Genomic DNA, 26,964 nt, shown 5'->3' on the forward strand with positions numbered 1-26,964 from the left:
GAAGAGATCAGTTCAGTCCACAAGAGGGTCATTCAGGAGTCTGGTAACAGCAGGGAAATAAGCTATTTTTGAACCTCAGACTTTTGTATCTCCTGCCAATGGAAGAGGTTGAAGGGAGGGGTCTTTGATTATGCTGCCCACTTTCCCAAGGCAGTGGGAGGTGTTGACAGAGTCAATGGATGGGAGGCAGTGTTGCGTGATGAACTGGTCTGTGTTCACAAATTTCTGTAGTTTCTTACCGTCTTGGGCTGAGCAGATGTCATACTAGACTGTGATGCAGCCAGATAGGATGCCTTTTAAGGTGCATCTGTAAAAATTGGACATGCCAAATTTCCTCAGTTTCCTGGGGAAGTATAGGCACTGTAATGTTTTCTTGATCGCAGTGTCGACGTGGGTGGACCAGGACAGATTGGTGGTGATGTGCGCACCTAGGAATTTGAAGCTGTCAACCATCTCAGCCTCGGCACTATTGATGCAGATAGGAGTTTGGCCAGGTGATGAACTCACCTTTGAGGCTATTGAGCCTTGGGGTCAGACTTGACCCCAAAGCTTCCAGCTCAGGTGAGGACACTCCTCACTGTACCAGAAGTCTTCTGTATTGGGGTTTACTATTGACTAGAAACTTAACTAGCTTCAAGAGTAGGTCAGAGACTGGGAATTCTGTGTTGAGTAACAAACCTCCCAACTCTCCAAAACCAGTCCACCATCTACAAGACCCAAGTCAGGATTGTGATGGGGCAGTCCCCACTTGCCTGGGTGAGTGCAGCTCCAACAACACTCAAGAAGCCCAACATAGTGACCAAAGTAACCCACTTGATCAGCAACTCATCCACCAACATAAACATTCACTCTCTCTAACACACAGTGGCAACAATGTGTTCCATCTACAAGATGCACTGCAGCAACTTGCAAGGCTCCTTTGGCAACACCTTCGAAACCCATGACTGTTACAATGTAAGAGAAAGGCATGAGAGCACTACCACCTCCAACTCACACATCATCCTTACTTGGATCCATGTCATCTTCCTTCACTGTTGCTCGGCTGAAGTCCAGGAACTCCCTTCCTAACAGCACTGCGGCTGTACCTACACCACATGGATTACAGCGGTTCAAGGAGGTGGCTCTCCACCTCCCCCACTCAAAGGTAATTAGGGATGAGCCATAAATCTGGTCATACCAGTGGTCTCATAACCCATCAAGGAATAAAAAGTCAAGTAAATGTTGATTGCTCACAGGATTAACCAAAGTCCACACAAATAAGCATGGTTCATTTACACAAAATAGTAATGCACTATCTAGTATGTCAAAATTAGAAAAATTCCCAGCAAAGTATTGGACTTGTAACTGTAGCAGAACTGGATATGTCACTCTTGTACTTATTATTAATCACAGAAGTTTGAACAGTCCTTGTTCTATGTCAATTGTCTTCTAGTTAAATAAGAATTTGAAAGAAGAATGGTTAAAAGTTGTTTCATACACATAAATTACACGGAAACTTATTTTATTTTTTATAGTTATACAACATAATTATAAAAAACCTTACAGAAGTAAACAGATTATTTAAGATGTGAAATGTTTATAGATCTAACGGCATACAGCAACATGATCTACAATGTCTATACATTTGAAAATTTGCCTAACTCCAGAAGCAAACATCAACATTGCATTTTAACTATACATATACCATTAACTGTTAAGCTGAGTTTTCTTCAAAAAGCATAGTAACTAATGAAGGACCATACATTTTGTAACTGTATTCTAATGGTGGTATTTTCCCCCCTTATTTAAGAATATTTCAAAAACTGTGTAGCATGGAAATAGTGGGCTTTGTTTTCCAAAAGCAAGTCAAATCATGAGGTCCATTATCAAGCTCCCCGCTACACATACTTCTATTATGCCACCATCTGAACTAAATTAACTGCATTGTATCAATTTGCCAGATCTACAAGAGATAAAGCAATGGCTCAAGGCACAAGTGTCAATAAATGCTCATTTTGTGCGTTTAATTTTAGTAACAAAAGGCCCCTTTCTGCTTATAAGCTCCAATAAGATTTCAAACCTGTACCGTTACCAAACTTGGCAGACATTTTAAAATGCTCAGGATACAGATTCCAAGAGAGGGGTTACATGTTTAAAAAGGTAAACCTAGCTTTTTCACATTTGTTAATTGATTAAGAACCCTTGCCAGATTTTCTATCCGCCCCACTCAAAAAAGGAAAAAGTATGGTCCCTTTTAAGACATAAGCCACCACAATTGGCACTGTTCTAAAACCAGTGCATTTCATCCTAGCTAACAATCAGACAACACAATAAGCAAACAGGCAACCTAAAATAAGGTGTTACATGCAAAGCTGATTATGTGGAATGGGTCTAACATTAGAACATGCAGAAAAACACAATGTTCGCATTTAAAAGATCACACTATAGAAGCCATATTTCACATACAGTAGTTATACAACCCAAGTTAAATGATCAACTATTTTTAGTATGTATCTAAGATTGTGTCATTTACAACCACCAGCCCCAAGATAATTTTATAAAGCAACATTGGCTCCCAGGGAAAAAAATATTTTATTCTACTGTTCACAGGTCATGAGAACACTGCAGTCATATCTGTAACAAATCCAATTGGTAGTTCAATCCATCAGGCATTTGTTTTGGTGTTCCCTGCCCAATTTATGTTTCTGTGGAAAGACCTCAAATATAAAGTCACATTTGGCTCAATTATTAATAAGGATTAGATTTAAAATCTTCTTACAAACCTACTCTAGAGAAACATGTACAAGTTGATAAATCACGCAGAAATTCTGCCAATACTGAGTTTGCAGGTCTGATCTATTTAAATACACTATTAACAACACAGATGTAGAGCCGGGCTAGAAGAGCTTCATAATACAGTATCGAGGGGCTATTTGTGAGCGGAAATAATTTAAAAAGAACACAGTAACCTGGCTTTGGTTGCCCACTTTGGAATACTGGAGGAATGACAGTTTCTGCATGTAGTCATTTTCAGATTAAACATCAGTGTATTCATATTATTGTCCAGCACATTGCATTTAGGTACAAGCCATAAGGATAAGAATTGCAACTTAAATAAATAAAGCATAAAGATGAATAGGTGGTTGATAACTTCTTCTGTTAAAGAATCCTTAGTGTCTTAATTTTTGAAACAATTGTCATCCAGGTTCAGAATTCCTTGCCAAAAATTACCTCATTTGAAAGTAGGGTTTTTACAAGCAGTCAATACTCTACCATAAAAATGGTTGGCTCAGTCGCTAGTAAAGATTAAGGTAACTTGTAACTAAGCGTGCCTGTTTTGGGGAATAAACATACTATTTGTCAGAGGGCCCTGGAAACGTACCATAGTCTAAGAAAAATAACCGTTGATGTTTAAAACCTGGTGAAATGGTTTTTCAAAGTTTCTAATATTGGACTAGCGTTCCAGAATACAGTTTTATAACTAAGAATAGGAGCACAAGTAAATCATTTTTGAATTACAACTGCTGGGCCAGTGCATTAAAGGACTTTTGAAAATAAATATTTAGAACAGTAGCATTTACATTAGAATCCTCAGAAATACTCTGTACTCAAAAGAATTAATCAAAACGGTATTGTGCCTGCAGGACTATGTGCAGTCAATTAAGTTCAATGATTTAGATTAATACAGGATGCACAAAAGTTTAACACTGTAGATTATATCTAGTTCCATGTCTCAGGAGGAGCAACAAAGATGGAATCCCCAAGTGAAGGTCTCTCAAAACAGATTCAAAATTGCATCATAATTAGTCCACCACAATGTACTGTGTTTTCAAGACACATTAACTATTTTACGCACAAAATGGTATCAAACTTTATTTGCAAGGTTTAATTATAAAATTTCCAATGGCTCGGTGGATTTATGAACTAGGTGTGGTCTCGATTTATACAGGCAAGGAAAGCCCCAGTTCTGTGCACAGTTAGCCAAGGCAAATTATAATGTTAACACTACCAGATGGTGGAAGGTTTCAATCACTAAGGAGAATCAAATAAAAATCCAGGTAAGGTACCAATTCCGTCCACTGCACAATGTTTCTATCTGATTGTGCCTCTTCACAGTTTAGTACCCTAATATTTATATTCACATATGCTATATCATTTAGGCAAGGTTTTGGATTTCTACCAGCACCTGTGGAATCATATATTTATGTAAATTACTGCTGTCAGGCAAGGTTGAAGAAACATCAGGCATTGGTGAGTGACAAAGGAACGGAATAAGTTATAGTCCGTTAACAATTCTAAGGAAAGTAGTTCATATAAAATTACATCCTGTAAATTAAAGTTCTCACTTTCTTCATGTCATGAAATCAGAAATGCTATTATATGACAACAGAGATACATCCCTAAGGCTATGGGATATTTTGATATTCCATCTATAATGGAATGAAATGCCCATGTGACACTCATTAAATTCCAAAAGAGCCAATAAGGAAAACATTGGCATTAGCTGATGCATTGCTTACTTATTTTAGGTTAAATGCTGCAATTATATTTAAATCACTTCCAAATTCCAAGGCAGGTGACATTCTTCAGGAGGTGCAATGTGTGTTTCTTTTGCTTGCTGTAAAATATCCTTGACCTAACGATATTAGCAGCAGCATTTTGAAATACAGAGTAGTGTGTCTTAATTTGAATTGACCCTTTACTCACTCACTCCCAATCATATCTAGAATACTTAATTTTTCGTGAACAATAATTTTATTGATGTTTTTAAGTACAAGCAATGACAGAATTCAAGGCATTTAATAATTGGGCTAAGAGCGTTATAGACAATTTGGACCGTGACTTTAAATATTTATTAGACAATAAGCCTTGGGATATTAAAAGATTTTTTTCTTTTAAAAAGGGAGTCTTACTGTTGCCAGTTTATATATTATTTTACAGCACATCTTATAATTGGTTTGATCAATATTCAGCAGGCCCAAGCTGAATCAGCTTCAGATACTTCTTCGGAATTACTTCAGCTACAATGTACAGCTGTAGTTATTAGGTTTACTTTGAGGAAACATTTAAATATAAATATATTATAGCCAATGAACTGGGTGTACCTTCTTTGGACAAATGAAGTACTGTTCTCATAGTCGATGAAATGTATCACTACAAAAAGAGCCAGCCAAGGTAGTTTGGCAAAGTTTAAAAGTAGCAACAAGCTAGTTTTAGACACCTTCGCATAATATTCCACAGAAAAGGGTAATATGATATTTGAATTTATGCCGCTATCAGTAAAAGTGAAAACAATGTTGTTGGATTGTTGGAAAAACCCAACTGGTTCACTAATGTCCTTTAGGGAAGGAAACCTGCCATCTTTGTCCAGTCAGGCCTATGTGCGACTCAACCACGTGGTTAACTCAGTTGCCTAGGAATGACTTAGGAAGTCACTCATTTGTTTCAAACAACTCACTTTCACTTGCTCACATGCACTGCAGCATTTCAAGAAGACAATACACCACCTCAGGGAAACTAGGGATGGATAATAAATGCTGATCTTGCCAATGACACATGTACCCAAGAAAGAAATTGAAAATAATCACTTTTGTATTCTGAGCACTGTGATAACTATTACAATAGTATAGTGGTTATGTTTTCCAAAGTCTTTAACAACTTATTCTTCTTCCTTACTCCTCTTCCATATAGCCAGACTTCACATCTTAAATTTCAACTTTCATATATGTACTTCCACTACATAATAAAAATAATTAAATTTACCCAAGTTCCTTAAAAGAAAGGTTAAGAAAAACTTTTCAGGTGCATTTCCTGTAATATGTCCAGCTCATTGCAGTTTTATTAAGATCAAAAGGTATGTTATAAAAATCTTAATAAATTTGCAGCTTTCTTCAAGGTCAAACAAGATGTACTTGATTTCAAAAAAGGACACAGTTGTCAAAAGAAAGATGTAACATAGAAATATAAGATTGAATAATGTCAGATCCATTCTTCTTTTTCCTCTCTGTTTATTTTTCAATTCAGAAAATTATTTTTGTCCAATTGTAATTTGTTTTATGCTGATACACTTTCTCACTTTATTTCCAGACCCTAATTTAGGTTTATTATGTTGAAGCCTTATTGTTTCCCATGAGTGACAAAGTACCCTGGAAACCTAGTTCCCTTATTCTAAAATACTGGTTTTAGACTGTTTCTTTTGCAAGTAACCCTCTTGCATTCAAACCATCATAAATGGTAACATTAGTAGAACCATTTGGCTGATTCAAACTTGTATTGTATTTGTTGTCAATGGCAGAGATTGTGAGGTCACAATAGCTTACTGGGCTTTTAGTAGCCGAGTATATCAAGGTCCGCATATGGAAAAAGTCCATGAGTTGGCCAATATGGCCTTCCCATTGCACTATGAAGTGTGTCTAAGATGTTTTTACCAAATCATAGACATAAATGTGGAAATCGTCATCAAATTTGATAAAATACACTGATGGTTTTGCTTCTACTTGGTGGATGACCATGCCAGTCCTCTTTGAGCCATCTTCTTTAGCATACTCCACTTGTTTACCCACCAAGCTGTCTACGACTTCTCCTGGCTCTCTCTCAGCTGGTGGAGAATCATTATCTGTGGAATCAGAAGTTTAACAAAACATCAGCAAAACTAGGACTCTACAGAACCATATGTCCCACCCTTAAGAGTACAATGTAAATATACTTTGTGAAAAATACTTCTGTTTCTAGAAAATCAGTATTCGATTACATAGCTTGACTGTCTAAAATCCTTCACCAACCTAGTAGAGCCTAGCAGGTAACGAATTTCAAAGACTATAAAATATCTTTTCATAGTGGATGAACAAAGTTATTGTAGAACAAGACTAATACGGCAGTTACGATTTACGAAGCAGCAACCAGGTCATTTTGGACAGATTTTCATAATATTTAATACAAGTTCTTATGACATTAGAATTTAAGCTGGTATTAGTAAAAATGAAATTGAAAATGTTGGATTATTGCAAAATCCCATTGGCTTCACTAATTCACTTTGGGAAGGAAATCTACCACCCTTATCCAATTTGATCTTGTGTGTCTCAACAACGTGGTTAATTCAGCTGCCTTGTGAAGTGGCCTAGGAAGCCAGCCATTTGTATTGAACTGCTCAGTTTTCGTTAGAGAGAAGAAGGTTAAGAGGTGACTTAATAGAGGCATACAAAATGATCAGAGGGTTAGATAGGGTGGACAGTGAGAGCCTTCTCCCACGGATGGAGGTGGCTAGCACGAGGGGACATAGCCTTAAATTGAGGGGTAATAGATATAGGACAGACGTCAGAGGTAGGTTTTTTACGCAAAGAGTGGTGAGGCCGTGGAATGCCCTACCTGCAACAGTAGTGAACTCGCCAACATGGAGGGCATTTAAAAGTTTATTGGATAAGCATATGGATGATAATGGCATAGTGTAGGTTAGATGGCCTTTAGTTTTTGACTTCCCATGTCGGTGCAACATCGTGGGCCGAAGGGCCTGTACTGCGCTGTATCGTTCTATGTTCTATGTATGCTCACCTTCACCACAAGCATGGCAGCAGTTCAAGACAATACACTTCAGGGCAATTAGAGATTGATAATAAATGCTAGCCTTGCTCTTGATACCCATAGCCTGAGAATGAATTTTAAAGAATTACTCTTATAATCTGAGCACCTTGTGAATTAGAGTCCAAGTCCAATCCATGAAGTGTAACCAAAGAAGAGTCACATTGGACACACATTGCCCTCTCCACAGATGCTACCAGACCTGCTGAGTTTTTCCAACACTTTCCGTTTTTATTTCAATTAATAGAAGTCAGATCTTCCAGTAATACCAATACATGCTAAGCTACCCTTAACCGATTTCTCTTTCTCAATCCAATACATTATAACATTTGATTATATTGTTGTCAGCATTAGTACCAACATTATTCTAAAGCTATGGTTGAAATCCAAGTTACATTTATCACCATTCTGCAAGTTGCATCCTCATATTTATTTGACAATCTGTTAAGATCCTACTTGATGTTTTAACTGGATGGAAAGATCCCAGAATGGAACCCTGGCTCAAAAGACCATAACTTTTACATTTTTTGTATAACATGTGAGGAATAGGGTCACAGGACCGCTAATTAGCTTTAACACCAAGAAAAAAAATGATTAAACTAAAGGCTTTTACACAAACTCTTGAGGTCCAGCCACCAATTTCCACAATTACATTGACAAACATACAGTGCAGAAGGAGGCCATTCGGCCCATCGAGTCTGCACCGACCCACTTAAGCCCTCACTTCCACCCTATCCCCGTAACCCAATAACCCCTCCTAACCTTTTTGATCACTAAGGCAAGCTATCATGGCCAATCCACCTAACCTGCACGTCTTTGGACTGTGGGAGGAAACCGAAGCACCCAGAGGAAACCCACACAGACATGGGGAGAACGTGCAGACTCCGCACAGACAGTGACCCTGTGGGGAATCGAACCTGGGATCCTGGCGCTGTGAAGCCACAGTGCTATCCACTTGTGCTATCGTGCTGCTCATAATTATTTCAACTATAGTAATTATTTCGACCCAAACTATAGTAATTTCTCATAAACCTTGGCACTAATGGAGATATTTTTCTTGCCTCTCATGATCCAATGCCTTTTCAACCTTCACCGAACAGTAATATTTCTTCATTTTTCTTAACCACTGTCTATAGTACGGCTTTTGTTCTAGCAAGGCTTGGACAGATGTCCCCTCTTTAGACTTCTAAAATCAACTGCTTCTAGCAGAGCCGAGAGCTGCCTGCTCTCTCACTACCTATCTCAAACTAATTAAATTAACTAAACTAAAATTTAAAAGCTTCTCTACCTTACAAGGCCTCAATTGACCAAACAACCCCACATGGTTTATTTACTCTTCATGCTGTAACCCTCACTAAGCAGAATAGAATCATAGTTAGAATTGAAACTCATCCCCACACAACACCTACTAGTCCAGCATGAATCCAATATTCACTCTTCCAGGCACAGTAAATTATTTAAAACTATTCCTTAATTCTAATATTTACCAATAAAAATATAAATCCCTAAAACTATCTTTATTTTCCTAACAAGTTAAATTTAACAATCAAACATCAGATGTAGCAATACAAACCAAGTTTTCAAAAGGGTCAGATATCAAAGGTGCTTTGCTAGCAGGGAAATGTACTTGCAATGTCCAATTGTTAAATGGAGATTAAACTACAGCTTAATATATAGTTCATTATAACACGAAGCATACCAAATCAATGTTAAATCCATTTAAAACTGAGCCCGGACTGGGTTCAAGTCTCAATTCAAAAAGAAGTCCAGACAAAAGGTGGATACAAACCATATTATGAAACTTGAACTAAATGTTTGACTCGGATAAGAAATAGGAGGAATAGGTATTCAGTCCATTGACTCTGCTCTGCCATTCAATACGATCATAGCTTATCTGCCTTTCACTCCACTTTCTTGTCTGATCCCAAAACTCTTCCCTTGTCAACCCAAAATCTTGTTTAACTTTATGAGATGTGGGTATCGCTGGTTGGACCAGCATTTATTGCCGATCCCCAAGGGCATTTAAGAGTCAACTGTATTGCTGGGTCTGAAGCCACATGTAGGCCAGACCAGGTGGTGGATGACAGATTAGTGACAAAGGACATTAGTGAATCAGATGGTTTTTTACAACAATTGACTATGGTTTTATGGTCATTATTAGACTTTTAATTCCAGATTATTTCCATGGTGGGATTTGAACCCAGGTCACAAGAGGATTACCCTGGGTCTCTGCCACTGCCTCCCCATGACTAGAGGAAAATAATTTGGTATAGAAGAGGTCACTTCAAATGGGAAATATAAGGAAATTTATATTTATGCTAAAAGCCATGTCCACAGGTGGCTAACATCAACGGAAAAGAATGATGTATCCATAGCACAGAGACTGAGGAGCGGGACACAGACACAGCTACCATCATAGCCACCCCAGCTGCAGAAACATTCTCCAGAAAAGAAGGAGCACGTTTCATTGAAACTGGAGACTGCTTTTCCAGACCAGGCAAATAATTTGTGCGTGGTAATTATCTGCTGGATTTAGCTCATAGTTACATAATACTGGATGTTGGTTGGGGACAAAAGGGGCATCTCAGTTCCAGAAACATAAGTTGTTGGGAACAATGAGGTAACCTAATGCAATATTATGTATATAGCCATCAGTGTAATTGTGTTGTAGTGTATTCTAGTCCTTTGTGTCAATTTCTTTTAAGTTAATAAATATTCTTTATTAATTGTAGTTTGCATGTTCTCCCAGTGTCTGAATGGGTTGTCTCGGGGTGCTGCGGTTTCCTTCCACAAGTCCAGAAAGACGTGCTGTTAGGCCATTTGGACATTCTGAATTCTCCCTCTGTGTACCCGAACAGGCGCCGGAGTGTGGCGACTAGGGGCTTTTCACAGTAACTTCATTGCAGTGTTAATGTAAGCCTACTTGTGACAATAAAGATTATTATTAATTAATAAATTCAATGACCCTGCCTCTACTGCTCTCTGGAGAAGAGAATCCCACAGACTAATTAACTGTTTGAATACTCATTTCCATCTCCACCTGCTCAAACTTTCCTCATTAATCAACCATATCATTCAAGGAATCTGGCGCGGGAACTAATCTGAAATGCTTCCAATGCAAGTTTATCCATCCTGGAGGAGATCAAAACTATACACAGTACTCCAACTGGGATCTCACCAATGCCCTAAACAGTTGTAGCAAGACATCCCTCTAGTTTAATATTCCATTCCCTCTTGCAATATAGGCCAACACTCCATTTGCATTCATAATTACTTGCATTACCTGCATCCAGACCCTTTGCAAATTTACGTAAAATGAAACCCAGATCTCTTGGTATCGCAATCTCTCACCATTTAAACAACGCAGTAAACGGTGTGCTATTCAGCACTGTACGAGGGGCATGGACAGGGTGGATAGGGAGCAACTGCTCCTTTTAGTTGATCGGTCAGTTATGAGGGGACATAAGTTCAAGGTGAGGGGCAGGATGTTTAAGGGGAATTTGAGAGAAAACCTTTTTTTTTAAAAACCAAGAGGGTGGTGATGGTCTGGAATGCACTGCCTGAAAGGGTGGCAGAGACGGATTGCCTCACATCCTTTAAAAAGTACCTGGATGAACACTTGGCCCGTCGTAACATTCAAGACTATGGGCAAAGTACTGGCAAATGGGATTAGGTAGGCAGGTCAAGTGTCTTTCATACGTCGGTGCAGACTCGTGCCTAAGAGCCTCTCTGCATTGCATTATTCTGTAATTCTGTGACTGTACTAACCAGAGTGCTCTATTAACTGAAATGTCTGACATAGAACATGGAACATAACAGCGCAGTACAGGCCCTTCAGCCCTCTATGTTGCACCGACCTGTGAAACCACTCTAAAGCCCTTCTACACTATTCCCTTATCATCCATATGTTTATCCAATGACCATTCAAATGCCCTTAATGTTGGCGAGTCCATTACTGTTGCAGGCAAGGCATTCCACGCCCTTACTACTTCTGAGTAAAGAACCTACCTCTGACATCTGCCCTATATCTATCTCCCCTCAATTTAAAGCTATGACCCCTCGTGCTAGCCATCACCATCCGAGGAAAAAGGCTCTCACTGTCCACCCTATCTAATCCTCTGATCACCTTGTATGCCTCAATTAAGTCACCTCTTAACCTTCTCTCTAACGAAAACAGCCTCAAGTCCCTCAGCCTTTCCTCACAAGATCTTCCCTCCATACCAGGCAACATCCTGGTAAATCTCCTCTGCACTCTTTCCAATGCTTCCACATCCTTCCTATAATGCGGCGACCAGAACTGCACACAATACTCCAAATGCGGCCGCACCACAGTTTTGTACAGCTGCAACATGACCTCATGGCTCCAAAACTCAATCCTTCTACCAATAAAAACTAACACACCGTACGCCTTCTTAACAACCCTATCAACCTGGGTGGCAACTTTCAGGGATCTATGTACATGGACACCGAGATCTCTCTGCTCATCCACACTACCAAGAATCTTACCGTTAGCCCAGTACTCTATCTTACTGTTATTCCTTCCAAAATGAATCACCTCACACTTTTCTGCATTAAACTCCATTTGCCACCTCTCAGCCCAGCTCTGCAGCTTATCTATGTCCCTCTGTAACCTGCAACATCCTTCCGCACTGTCCACAACTCCACCGACTTTAGTGTCATCTGCAAATTTACTCACCCATCCTTCTACGCCCTCCTCCAGGTCATTTATAAAAATGACAAACAGGAGTGGTCCCAAAACAGATCCTTGTGGCACACCACTAGTAACTGAACTCCAGGTTGAACATTTCCCATCAATCACCACCCTCTGTCTTCTTACAGCTAGTCAATTTCTGATCCAAACTGCTAAATCACCCTGAATCCCATGCCTCCGTATTTTCTGCAATAGCCTACCGTGGGGAACCTTAGCAAACACTTTACTGAAACCCATATACACATCAACTGCTTTACCCTCGTCCACCTGTTTGGTCACCTTCTCAAAGAATTCAATAAGGTTTGTGAGGCACGACCTACCCTTCACAAAACCGTGTTGACTATCCCTAATCAAATTATCAAATTATTCCTTTCTAAATGATTATAAATCCTATCTCTTATAAACCTTTCCAAGACTTTGCCCACAACAGAAGTAAGGCTCACTGGTCTATTGTTACCGGGGTTGTCTCTACTCCCCTTCTTGAACAAGGGGACAATATTTGCTATCTTCCAGTCTTCTGACACTATTCCTGTAGACCAGGGGTGGGCAAACTACGGCCCGCGGGCCGCATGCGGCCCGCCAAAGGTATTTATGCAATTTTTTTTTTAAAAAGGTTAATGGGGGGGGGGGGGGGGGGGGCTGTTGGGTTACTTACTGGTATAGGGTGGATACGTGGACTTGAGTAGGGTGATCATTGCTCGGCACAACATCGAGGACCGAAGGGCCTGTTCTGTGCTGTACTGTTCTATGTTCGATATGAGGCACCCAGAATCATAACCGGGTGAAGTAATTATTTTACTTAATATACTATGCGGCCCTTTAAAATTGTGATTTTCTGAATGTGGCCCTTGCACGGAAAAGTTTGCCCACCCCTGCTGTAGACAATGACGACATAACAATCAAAGCCAAAGGCTTTTGCTTTAAAAGCCAGATTGCAGGTCGGAAATGCAGAGTCAACTGGCGGATTTCCAAAACCCCAATGTTGCGGTTAATCTTTAGTAGTGTTGGATTTCTGTTATGATGGTCTTACTCTGATGCCTGCTGTGCTGGGACCCCCGACTGCCCAGCTGCTTTGCTTTTCTGCTCATCTACTCAAAGGGTAGAACCGTACTTAGTTTTGTGTCTCAATTAATGTAAACTGCCTGTTAATTGGCACAATCTATTCCCAGAGTATGGCAGGTAATACAATTTTACTGTATTAAGATTGTCAAAGTGAATAACCTCACATTTCCCCAACATTGTGCCACTCTTCACCAATTCTTTGCCCACTCCTTTATCTATATCCCTTTGCAAACTCTTTGTATCCTTGTATCTTCATAACTTGCTTTCCTACCCTTAGTATCATCTGCAAAGCTGGCTATAAACAGTTGGTCTCTTCACCCAAGTCATTAATTTATATCCATAAGGAGATTTTAATTTTTTGACCTAAGTCGAGAGATGGCCCTGGTGATTTCACCAAAATCCCCTTTGCTCAAAGGATGGTGTTACTCTATTTAAGGATAACAATGTCACCCGTCAACATTGGAAAGAACATTTTCAACAACTCCTCTACCAGGAATCACATTGGTAGCTGATACTCTCCAGGCTATTCCACAGTACCCTTGGGTAGAATTCATCTGTGAATCACCATCATTGGGACAGCTGCAACAAGCAATCAAATGGATGAAAAACAGCAAATTGCAATATTCTGTGGCTTGTGCTCCAAAGATTTGGGTGGCCGAGAATCATCTTCACTATCCTTCAATTACCTCATGATAAAGCTGCAACTGTATTGAGTAAGAATATGAAAGGGAAGCCTTCAAAATCCAGACATGGCTCTGTAATAGCCCACATGCGGTTTACAATTTACTAACAGTGGATATTCACCTCAATGATCAACTGGTCCCTGTATTAAATACTACTCGGCTGACAATTCATTAACCTCAGTTTCCTCCGTACTGAAACTAAACCGACCAGCATAGACGCAGATCATGTACAGTTTGAGGATGTGGAGATGCCGACGTTGGACTGGGGTGAGCACAGTAAGAAGTCTTACAACACCAGATTAAAGTCCAACAGGTTTGTTTTGAATCACTAACTTTCAGAACACAGCTCCGAAATCAAGATGCAAGTTGCATCTTTGACTTTGTCTATATGTATGTTTCTGGAATGCACCTCTTCATTCACCTGAGGAAGGAGCTGTGCTCTGAAAGCTAGTGATTCGTAACTAACCTGTTGGACTTTAACTTGGTTTTGTAAGACAGTTTGAGGACGACTACAGCATCGTTGTTCAATCTTCACCAGATCTGCAAGCCAATCTTAATCTATTAAATTCTGTACACAAGATCAGTTGGTCCATAAATGTTGCCAAAACAAAGCTAATTCATCAACTGATATCTGGTGAGCCAAATAGTCTACATCCCCTGTATATTGATGGAGCGACTCTGGAATAGACAGAGTTCTTCCCACACATTAGTAGCTATCTCTTTCTCAAAAGGTCACCATTGACGAGGAGATCCACACCAGATCAGCTGCGCCAGCTCAGCCTTTTACAAGTTACAGTAGCAAGTGTTTGACAACAAATCTACAAATTTACTGAGTCAAATGCTTTGTCAATGAAGTGGAGATGCCGGCGTTGGACTGGGGTGAGCACAGTAAGAAGTCTTACAACACCAGGTTAAAGTCCAACAGGTTTGTTTCAAACACGAGCTTTCGGAGCACGGCTCCTTCTTCAGGTGAATGGAAAGGCTTGTTCCAGAAATGTTTATATAGACAGTCAGAGATGCCCCGGAATGCGAGCACCTGCAGGCAATCAAATCATCAAAGATGCAGAGAGAGAGGTAACTCCAGGTTAAAGAGGTGTGAATTGTCCCAAGCCAGTTCAGTCGGTAGGCCTCTGCAAGTCCAGGCTTGTTGGTGGGGGCCGAATGTAATGCGACATGAATCCCAGATCCCGGTTGAGTCCGCATTCATGCGTGCGGAACTTAGCTATAAGGTTTTGCTCAGCAATTTTGCGTTGTCGCGTCTCCTGAAGGCCTCTCGTGCGACTATCAACAGGCAGGACTGTTCCCTTCCAGTTGGGGAACACTTCAGCAGTCAAGGACATTCAGCCTCTGATCTCCGGGTCAGCATTCTACAAGGAGGCCTTCAGGAGACGCGACAACGCAAAATTGCTGAGCAAAAACTTATAGCTAAGTTCCGCACGCATGAATGCGGACTCAACCAGGATCTGGGATTCATGTCGCATTACATTCGGCCCCCACCAACAAGCCTGGACTTGCAGAGGCCTACCGACTGAACTGGCTTGGGACAATTCACACCTCTTTAACCTGGAGTTACCTCTCTCTCTGCATCTTTGATGATTTGATTGCCTGCAGGTGCTCGCATTCCGGGGCATCTCTGACTGTGTCTATATAAACATTTCTGGAACAAGCCTTTCCATTCACCTGAAGAAGGAGCCGTGCTCCGAAAGCTCGTGTTTGAAACAAACCTGTTGGACTTTAACCTGGTGTTGTAAGACTTCTTACTTTGTCAATGAATGCAATGGTCATGTTCTCGATACATTTCTTGGATTGGACTGTGTAGTGGCACATAAGAGCAATAGTAAAATTCCATTAGCAACGCAACTGACTCATCCTCCAGATTTAGCCGGATTGTCAAACAGTTGCTGGTGCCCTTCTTGAAAACAGCTCAACAGACATTCAGACAAGACTCCTGCAAATTCAACAATGATGGACAAGGCACTGTCCGGATGGCTGAAAAGCATCTTCCCTGTTAGGTCCTGTTTCTATAACTCTCAAATGGACAGCGCTCTGGGGAGGACAAAGAAAAGGCTTCAAAGGCACAAAAGTTCTCCTTGAAGAAGGACACCATTGACATTAATGACTGCGAGGAGCTTGCAACCAATTAATAAAATGGTGACAACTTGTCCATTAAGCGGCTTCATTTGAGTCTAAATGCCTTCATGATGAGCTAGGGCACAATGGAGAAGCAAAGAACACAAATCCAATACTCCAAATCCCACCACCATGTGGAGCGTCCTGCTCCATGTGTCCAAAGATCTGTGGTTCAAGAATCACCCAGTTCAGTCACAGGGAGACCCACGGCAGAAACTCATAACCTTGAGTAGATGTCATCCTTGAATCGAGGGACAGCCAATGATAGGTTGTGGCACTCCACTAATTTGGCAACCTGAAAATTACCCATTTATCCCAACTCTCCATATCCTGCTAGTTAGCCAGCCAATCCTATATCCATGCTAATATATTAATTCTAACACCACGAGTTCTCATTCTGTGCAGTAACTGTATTGCTTTTTTTTTTACAAAAATATTTTTACTGAGATATAAATATATACACACACACCAAACACAACCACAAGAAAAAAAGCAAACAAAAACAGGAATGCACATAACCAAAGAAAAAAATATCCCCCCCCCCCCCCCCCCCCCCACACCACACAAAGTAGTTGATTAAGCCCCTCAAGACAAACTTTATCTACTCCAGTCTGAGGAACTCGGCTAGGTTGCTCACCCGAACCCCCGGATTTGACGGCCCCGAGTTCCACCATTCCAATAAGATCCGTCTCCGGACCATCAGAGATGCAAAGACCAAGACATCGACCTCTCTTGCCTCCTAGACTCCCGGATCTTCTGACACTTCAAGCATTGCCACTTCTAGACTCGGGACGACCTTCAACCTCAAGACCTCAGACATAACATCAGCAAACCATGCCAGAATACCTCCAGCTTCGAACAGGTGGACATGATTTGCTGGCCCACCCATGTACCGCCACAGCTATCCTCCACCCCTTTGAAAAACCTACTCATCTTGGCCACCGTCATATGTGCCCAATGGACCATGTTGAACTGAATAAGGCTAAACCTTGCAATGAAGAGGATGTGTTCATCCTCCTCAGAGCCTCCTCCCACATCCCAGCCTCCAACTCCCTCACCTGCTCTTCCTCCCACTTATGTGTCACTATCCCTATCGGGGCACCCTCACAATCCATTAGCTCCTTATAGATTCCTGACACTCTGCCCTCACCCACCCCCTATTTTTGACACTACCTTATCCTGCAGCCCCAGGGCTGGCAGGTGGGTAAAGGTCAGCACCTGCTTCCTAACAAAACCCCTCACCTGTAAATACCAGAACCCATTCCCGCTAGGCAGGTCAAATTCCTCCACCAACCCCACCAAGCTCAAAAAGATGCCCCCGACGAACAGACCCCAAACCGCTGAATCGGGTGGTCGAGGCGGGTTGCCCCACATCCTCTAACAAGTATCTGGATGAGCACTTGTACCATCATAACATTCAAGATTGGGTCAAGTGCAGGCAAATGGGATTAGGTAGGCAGGTCAGATGTCTTTCATACCTCGGTGCAGACTCATTGTGCCGAAGGGCCTCGCTGCACTATTATTCTGCGATGCTGTGACTGTACTAACCAGAATGCTCTATTAACTGAAATTTCCGACAGTTCAATTTTGTTTTAAAAGCCAGATTGCAGGTCGGAAATGCAGAGTCAACTGGCGGATTTCCGAAACCCCAATGTTGCAGTTAATCTTCAGTTGTGGTAGTGATCTGTTTAGTTCATATTTCTTTTAGAAAGCTAGCAGAAAACTCATGAAGTTGCCAGAGGGTCAGAAGCAGCAGGTAACACTGCTTCCAAACAAAATCCCTCACCTGCAAATACCAGAACCCCATTCGCGCTGCGCACCTCAAATTCCTCCACCAAGCCCTCCAAGCTCAAAAATCTTCCCACGAAGTACAGACCTCCCAAACCGCTCAATACCCACCCTTTGTAACCCCCTGAACCACCCATCCAGACCCCCCAAAACTAACCTATGATTACAGCAGATCAGTGCCCAAACGGAGGCCCCCTCATCACCACTACCGGGCTTGTGGAGTACCTGGCCGGCGAGAACGGCAGAGGCGCCATCAACAGCGCACCTAAGCTGGAGTCCTTGCAGGAAGCTGACTCCATCTGCTCCCATCGACCCCTCCCCCACTACCCACTTCTTAACCATGGCTATATTCAGCACCCAATAATAATTCATAAAATTTGAAAGAGCCCAACCCCCCCCCCCCCCACCTCCTTGACCCGCGGGGCTTTACCCGCCCAGACAAACCCCCAACTCAGTGCATGAACCCTCCTAAAAAAAGCCTTTGGGATAAAGCTCAGGAGATTCTGGAACAGAAATAAGAACCTCGGGAGAACTGTCATCGTCACCGATTGCACCAGTCCCACCAGCGACAGCGGGAGCACATCCCACCTCAGCGCCATCCGAATTTCAAAATACCTGAAGCTTGTTCCCACTTCTCTTCAACGGCAAGTCCCTCAACCTCCTCTCCTGTCCTCTCGCTTGGATCGGGAGAATCTTACTCTTCCCCATATTCAATTTGTGTCCCGAGAACCAGCCGAATTCCTCCAATATGCCCATAATTTCCCCCAATACCTTCCAGTGGGTTTGATATACAGATCAATAGATAGTCTGTATACAGTGAGACCCTATGCTCCACCCCTTGCCTGCATTATCCCCCTGCCAGTCCCTTGACTCTCTAAGCGCCATTGCCAGTGGCTCTATCGCCAAGGCAAAGAGCAATGGGGAGAGTGGGCATCTGTGCCTTGTCCCACAGTGCAACCTAAAATACTCGGAGCTCACCCGGTTCGCTCACACATTTGTTGCCCGTGCCCAATACAACAGCCAGAGCCAATCCACAAACCCCTGCCCAAACCCACCACCATCCCAACACCTCCCAAAAATAGTCCCACTCCACCCGGTCAAAGGCCTTCTCTGCATCCATGGCAACCGCCACATTCACGCTTTGTCCCTCCGGGGGCATCATTATAATGTTTTGAATAAACGCCTAATAACAGCCAACAGATGCCTCCCCTTTTCAAACCCCGTCTGATCTTCCCCTATCACCCCGAGACACAGTCCTCAATCCGTGAGGCCAAAATCTTGGCCAACACCTTTACGTCCACATTTAGCAACAAAATTGGCCAGGAAGACCCACACTGCTCCGGTCCTTATTCCTCTTTAAAATTAAGGAGATTGAGGCCTGCAATAACATAGGCGGTAGCACCCCTTTGCCCTCACCACATTCAATCCCAGGTCCCCCAAGAACATTTTTAAAATTCCACAGGGAACTAATTTGGGCCCGGGCCCTTCCCCGCCTGCATCAACCCTAACACTTCCACCAGCCCAATGGGAGCTCCCAGTCCCTCCACCAGGTCCCTCTCCTTAGGGAATTCCAACCCGTCTAAGAAACGCCTCATTCCCTCCACCTCGGCCGGGGATACGAATCATATAGCCCCTTATAAAAGTCTTCAAACCCCCCCATTCGCCCCCACCGAGTCCAAGTCCGTGTTCCACTTCATCTTTCCAATCCCCCTCGCTGCCTCCTGCTTCCTCAATTGATGTGCCAACATCCTACTCGCCTTTCCCCATTTTCATTGACTGCCCCCCTGGATTCCTCAACTACTGTCCAACCACCTTACCTGTGGATATCAGTCCAAACTCCATCTGGAGTTTCAGCCGCTCTCTCAACAACCCTGCCTCCAGGGCCTCCGAATATCTCCTATCCACTTGTGGATCTCATCCACCAATCTTGCCATCTCTGCCAGCTCCGTCTGGTGCGCCCGAATTGATATATGCTGCCCCCTTACCACTGCTTTCAACGCCTCCCATAGCGTGGCGGCCGAAACCTACGCCTTGTCATTCAACTCCACATACTCCCGAATAGTAGCCCTCATCCACTCACAAACCTCATCTGCTAATAGTTCTCCCCACCCCGGGTCCACCTGCAAGTCCACCCAAAGTGGCGCGTGGTCTAAAACCACAATTGCCCAGTACTCCAAATCGACCACCCCCGCCAACAAAGTCCTATCCATCACAAAATAGTCGTTCCAGGAGAACACTCTATATACATGGGAGAAGAACGAAAATTACTTCGCCCTCGGTCTCCCAAATCGCCACGGGTCCACTCCTCCCGTATGCTCCATATACCCTTTCAATTCCCTTGCCACCGCTGACACCCTCCTCGACCTCTGGCTCAACAGGTCCAGTTTCATGATAAAATTCAACCCCTCCTATTATCAGCTGGTGCGAGTCCAGGTCCAGGATCTTCCCCAGCACCCGCCGCATAAATTCTACATCGTCCCAGTTTGTGGTGTAAACATTAATCAAAACCATCAACATCCCCTACAATTTCCCACTGACCATTACAAACCTTCCCCTGGAGTCTGCCACTCTGTTTCCCAACTCAAACGCTACCCACTTATTTATCAGGACCGCCACCCCCCGCATCTTCAAATCTAATCCTGAATTAAAGACCTGACCTACCCATCCTTTCCTTAGCCTGGTCTGATCCCCAATCTTCAGGTGCCTTTTCCTGCAAGAATGCCACATCCACCTTTAATCTCCTCAAATACCTCTTGACTGGCCCATTCAACCCTCTCACATTCCATGTGATTAGCCTGGTCGGCACCCCAACCCCCAATCAACCGGCCTATTTCCCGCCTCCCTCAGATGTCCACCATCATCAACCTCCCTCTTATCGTACTTCAAAAGTCCCTCCCAGGTCAGTAGTCCCTCCCCCACACAGAGCAACAATCCCATCCCCCAACAAGACACTAACCACCTGCTCACCCCCCCACTGCGCTCCCGTGAATTATCCCAGCCAGCTAACCTGACAGCCCCCTGGCACCTAGCATCCTACCCCCCACTGATTCTCCTCCTCCCCCACTCACATACTCCCTTGGTGCAAACATCAATATCAACAAACGACAGAAAAAAGAAAAAAAAGGACAATAACCCCCCAGAGGTAAGGGGGATAGGAAGTACCAAATTCCCAAAACACTTCCTCCAAAGTTCAATGTCCTCTCCCACCTGCCAGTCCACGGATTCTTGCAAATTCCATTGCTTCCTCCGGTGTCCCAAAATAATATTCCTGACCATTGTAGGTCACCCAGAAGCAGGCTGGGTATAACATCCAGAACTTCACCCCATTTTAAAGAGGGCAGCCTTCACTCGATTAAGATCCGCTCTCTTCCTGGCCAGCTCCGCACCCAGGTCCTGGTATACCCGAAGCTCATTGCCCTCCCAGGTACATCGCCTCGTCTGTCTGGCCCTCCCAGGTACATCGCCTCGTCTGCCTGGTCCTCCTCTCTTTATCAAGGAACCGGTGCAACCGTACCACCATTGCCCTTGCGGCTAGTTAACCTGCGGCTTCCTCATCAGTGCCCCATGAGCCCGATCCACCTCCAGGGGCTGTTCGAAGGCCCCCTCCTACAGCAATTTCTAAAGCATTTTGGCTACACAAGAGCCGGCGTCCGCTCCCTCAATGCCCTCTGGCAACCCCACAATCCTCAGGTTCTGCCTCGGGGAGTGGTTCTCAAGATCTTCCACCTTCTCCTGAAGCCCTTTGTGAATATCTCTCAACACCCCATTTCGGCCACCAACGAAGTGAGCTGCTCCCCAACTGTCTTGCCTGGCTTTGGGTCTCCAACCTCAGCTCCATGTGATCAATCCCCCGCCTTAAGCGGATCCACCATCTTCGCCAGGTCCTCTAGAGACTCCTTTCTATGCTGGCTGAACTTCTCATTCAAGAAGTCCACCAGCTACTCCATCGACCATTGAGATGGTAGGGCCAACCCCTTGCTCTCCACCATCTTTCCGTGTGTTGCAGGAAAAGTTTCTTGCTCCAACAGCTCCTTTCGCTTAAAACCACTTCTGGTCCACGAATCCCTCCATTGGTGGAATATGCCCTTTCTCCGCCACTTCTGTACCTTTTCCAATCAAAATATCCACCTGCTAATCGGGGAAAAGGACCAAAACAAACGCCACAAGTGGGAGCTGCCAAATATGCGCTCACTCACAATGGCCGACACCGGAAGTCTGCAGTAACTGTTTATGTGGCATCTTATCGAATGTCTTATAGAATCCAAATATACTACTGTGGTGAATGTAATATGATAATTCACACCATGTCTTTGTAAGCGCAGTAGCGTTATCCGACCACTAGGGGGAGTAGCTCTGGGAATGCTCAGGAGCGTGTACAGGGCTCCATCCTTGGCTCCGCCCATGACTCCTCCCCCTAGTGCTGCTCTATAAATACCCTTGTCCAGAGTCAGCCTGCAGTTCACTGAGAGTTCATCAACGGGTAACAGGCTGGCTCTGTAGTAAGTCGATTAAAGCCTAGATTCATATCGGAAACACGTGTCTGGTGAATTGATGGTTCCATCAACTAATTCCCCTTTATCCTCAAAAGGAGGTTACATCCTCAAGGAACTTGAATAAACTTGTCAAACATGGTTTCCACTTTTACAATACTATGTTCACTCTGCCTGATCGTATGGTTTTCTAGCGTTTTTGCTGCTAGCTCCTTAATAATGGATTCTAGCATTTTCCCAATGACATATTAAGGCAACTGGCCTAAGGCTTCCTGCTTTCCCTCCCCCTCCTTCCTAGAATGGTGGTGTTACATTTGTGGCTTTCTATACCAAGGTTAAACAAAGAAAAAAAAAACGTTGGAGTATGTACTTACAAAGTCATATTGTTAAGAATGAGCTGTAATACGTGAGCATCGCCCCCAGTTCACACATTCAAATTTGCACAGAATCAATATTACGTTCCAGAGTCTCTGTACAAATGCAACCAGCCTTTTCTAACATCGAACTAAAGTAAGGTTTCATAATTGTTATATATAAACACATGGAGGCAGTTCGATAAATAATAAAAGCGCTCCTTGGACTTACTTGAGTCAGGCATAATACGTAAATCCCCTTCTCTGTAGTCTTCTAGAAGTTGGTACATGTACAAGACAGGATCCTTTTCATAGGTGATATAAAACCACGTGTTCATGATTGGAGCACGTGCAAGCACCATTCCTCGCCACTCATCTTTAGCTCCATTATCATCTTTTTCGAACATGTGCTCAACTGCTTTGCCTATCATCATTTCTGCCAGATCCACGTCACTGATTCGAGAGACAGCTAAAAGCAAAAATTGAATACAGTACTTTGTAATTTTAAGTAATTAATGATATACAACATAAAATATCCCTTCAACTAAAAATGTAAATTTGAATTATTAGTGATCTTAAAACCTTATTTTCACTCACAAACTCTATCTGGTAGGACCCGAAATCCTAAGACCCTTTCATCTTTATGAAGTTCAAGTCCATATACGCAGTCGAATCCATCATATTTGATAAGGTAAAGTGCAGGATTTACTGGTACTTGATCCAGAACGGTGCCTTTCCACTGCGTTATTCCACCTTGTTCTTTCCATCCATGCTCAATTCTGCAACCCACAATGTTCCGTCGTGAATGAGATACCGTCTTGCTTGGCCCCACATTACTACGGTGTTTCCTGCAATAAAGGAGAACACATCCCATGGAATGTTGAGCAAGGTGCAAATCAAAATATATCTTCTACACAAATCGAAAGAATATAAATTCAGAATAGCTGGTTAACTTGAAAGTGAAAATAGAAGGAAAAAAATGCGTACAAACAAAATGCAGACAAATTAGCTAATTCTGCCAAAACAGCTAGTCGCTACAAATAAATTTGTAACCTGCCAATTAGATCATATAAATGTATAGTACATGCAAAAGGTAGATTAAGCAAAGCACCAAAACGTTCTCCTTGCGAAATCAACATGAAATTTTCATAGATATAGAAATATTTTTATTTTAAAACGTTCTCTGCCTGGGAAAATACCCAGTAGACTGGAGCCTATTTTTGGAGATCTTCTCAACACAATACCCCCTCCGTGCTGCAATTCACCTCTAGCCATGAATCAAAGTAACTCCATCCAATAAATTGATGAATGGATTTTCTTGAAAACCCAGTAAACAAATCTAAAATTAATTCTCTACGAAATTTTCCTTAAACCTTTCCCACCCAGTCTCCTTCCATATCTCATTTCTTAACATACTGACTTGTGCTCAGTTTAAAGGGCTCTAGCACCATCTGGTGCATCATTAAGTGCCTACAGGCTGAACCTTGACAGCAGATTCAACCACAGGAGTGGAGCAGCATCACAGCTGAGCCTGCTGCGATCTTCAACACACTTTTTCAGGAGTGACAACCCTAGCCAACTCTGCAAGGGAATGCTGTAGGACAACTGTAGCAAGTTTGCCATTGAACAGGGTAGCTAACTCAGGTCAGGCAGCATCTGTGAAGAGGGGAAGCGGGGTGAATGTTTCATGTCTAATGACTAAAATCTCAAGTGGTAACTCTACCTCCCAAGGTTTTTGGTTTTATTCCTACCTACTAGAGGCTGGTTTGATTAAAATGAGTACCCATTATCATCAGTGGTAGGGATTGAATTATGGCCCTGTCTGTTCTGCCCAAATCGGTGCTGTAACATGAACTGCATTTACTCATGATGTGGAGATGCCGGTGTTGGTCTGGGGTGAGCACACTAAGAAGTCTTACAACACCAGGTTAAAGTCCAACAGGTTTGTTTCAAACACGAGGTTTCAGAGCACTGCTCCTTCCTCAGGTGAATGGAGAGGTATGTTCCAGAAACATTTATATGATTTACATTTACATTTATACAGACAAAGTCAGAAATGCCAGACAATGCTTGGAATGCAAGCATTTGCGGGTAATCAAATCATTACAGATCCAGAGATAGGGGATAATCCCAGGTTAAAGAGGTGTGAATTGTCTCAATCCAGGGCAGTTGGTAGGATTTTGCAAGTCCAGGCCAGATGGTGGGGGGTGAATGTAATGCGACATGAATCCAAGATCCTGGTTGAGGCCGCACTCATGCGTGCGGAACTTAGCTATAAGTTTTTGCTCGTCAATTCTGCGTTGTCGCCTGTCCTGAAGACCGCCTTGGCAAACACTTACCCGGAGATCAGAGGCTGAATGCCCTTGACTGCTGAAGTGTTCCCCGACTGGAAGGGAACATTCCTGCCTAGTGATTGTCGCACGATGCCCATTCATTCGTTGTCGCAGTGTCTGCATGGTCTCGCCAATGTACCACGCTTCGGGACATCCTTTCCTGCAGCGTATGAGGTAGACTACATTGGTCGAGTCGCACGAGTATGTGCCGCGTACCTGGTGGGTGGTGTTTCCACGTGTAATGGTGGTATCCATGTCGATGATCTGGCATGTCTTGCAGAGATTGCCCTGGCAGGGTTGTGTGGTGTCTTGGTCGCTGTTCTGAAGGCTGGGTAATTTGCTGCAAACAATGGTTTGTTTGACCGCGCAACCTCAAACAAACCATTGTTTGTGTGGAGTTTGCACATTCTCCCCGTGTTTGCGTGGGTTTCGCCCCCACAACCCAAAGATGTACAGGCTAGGTGGATTGGCCATGCTAAATTGCCCCTTAATTGGAAAAATGAATTGAGTACACTAAATTTATTTTTAAAATATTGAAATTTGACTGTTTAATTCAATATTCATTGCCGTTGACTCCAATGGTGTTGGCTTTTAACTTCACTCTGAAATTATCTAAGGCACTCAATTGTGTCAAACCACTACAGAAAAGTCTAATAAAAATAAACCAGACAACCACCCTTAGGGCAGTGGACTAAATAGCTGGCTTGCAATACATAATAATGCCAACAGCGCAGGTTCAATTCCTGTACCGGCCTCCCCGAACAGGCGGTGGAATGTGGCGCCTAGGGGCTTTCCACAGTAACTTCATTGAGGCAGACCCTGCCGTCAACCCTGCAAAGTCCTCCTCCCTAATGTCTGGGAACTTGTGCCGAAATTGGGGAGAGCTGTCCCAGACTAGATAAGCAAGAGGCAGATATAGTCATACTAACCGAATCCCATTTTATAGCCAATGTCTAGACTCTATCACTGGTTCTGGACACCCACGAGAAGTCTCTGCACAGAGGAATGCAGTCAGGATGGAGTTATCCCCAGAGTACTCAACATGGATTTTGGAATGGGCAACAAAAATGCTGGCCTTGTGAATGACGCCCACATCCCATGGAAGAATATAAACAGTTATTTTTTAGAGATACAGGGCCAGAACAGTCACTTGTATTGATAGGTGAATGGAATTTATTTCCTGAAAGTTCACTAAAGAAACATATTGATACAAGGTATGATAGAAATTGTTTCCCCAGTCCTTTGTATAGGGTTAATTAAAATTGTGGCTTAATTAATGTCCTGTAATTGTCATAAAGTGTCTATTCACGGTGTGGACCTGCTGTCAGGAATTGATTTGATCAGGGATACAGCACTGCTGTCTCCATTGGTTTCAGGAAACCCCGTGGAAGCTGTTGAAACTAAAGTTGTATGAAAGAAGAGTGACTTAAAGGAATCAACAACTTACGTTAAAACCGTTGTTAATTAGAAGCATCAAGTTTGCATCCGAAGAGCCAGAAACTCAGCCTTCTTATTTAAAAGAAGGACATGGGAGTATCAGGCTGGAAAGGAAAAGTTAGCAGTTGAAGAGGAGTTAAAGATGTCTGAATTAAAAATGCAGGAAAAGCAAGGTGTGGCAAAGTAACAATACGCGAAGCTAATGATGAAACAAAGAAAACAAATGCTTTGAAGGAGGCAGCAAAACTCGAATCCAGTGCTAGAAGCTGCAAAGAAAAAATATGCGTATTTGAATGTAAATTAAAGCTTCAAAATGAAGAGGCAATCACTTTTGCTAGAATGGAATTAGAAAAACCTCCAACTCAGTGGGAGGACGAAAAGCAAAAATAAGTTAAGACCATTTGTAAATTGAATATAAAGAAA

At 42.8% G+C, this 26,964-nt stretch overlaps 1 protein-coding gene across 3 annotated transcripts in view; it reads right to left on the reverse strand.

Moving 5' to 3' along the window:
• Positions 1-3,012: 3,012 nt before the first annotated feature.
• LOC119970333 (spindlin-Z) overlaps positions 3,013-26,964 on the reverse strand; it is a 108,140-nt gene continuing 84,188 nt past the window's right edge. For all 3 annotated transcript variants that reach the window (XM_038804775.1, XM_038804773.1, XM_038804774.1), the window contains 3 exons: positions 23,369-23,619; positions 23,004-23,240; positions 3,013-6,595 (listed from right to left, as the gene is read on the reverse strand). In XM_038804775.1, coding sequence (XP_038660703.1) covers positions 6,393-6,595; positions 23,004-23,240; positions 23,369-23,619 — 691 coding nt within the window. In that variant the 3' untranslated portion in view covers positions 3,013-6,392. The remainder of the gene's footprint in view (positions 6,596-23,003; positions 23,241-23,368; positions 23,620-26,964) is intronic.

This window comes from Scyliorhinus canicula, chromosome 8 (assembly GCF_902713615.1).
Source record: "Scyliorhinus canicula chromosome 8, sScyCan1.1, whole genome shotgun sequence".
In the NCBI taxonomy this organism is placed as follows: domain Eukaryota; kingdom Metazoa; phylum Chordata; class Chondrichthyes; order Carcharhiniformes; family Scyliorhinidae; genus Scyliorhinus; species Scyliorhinus canicula.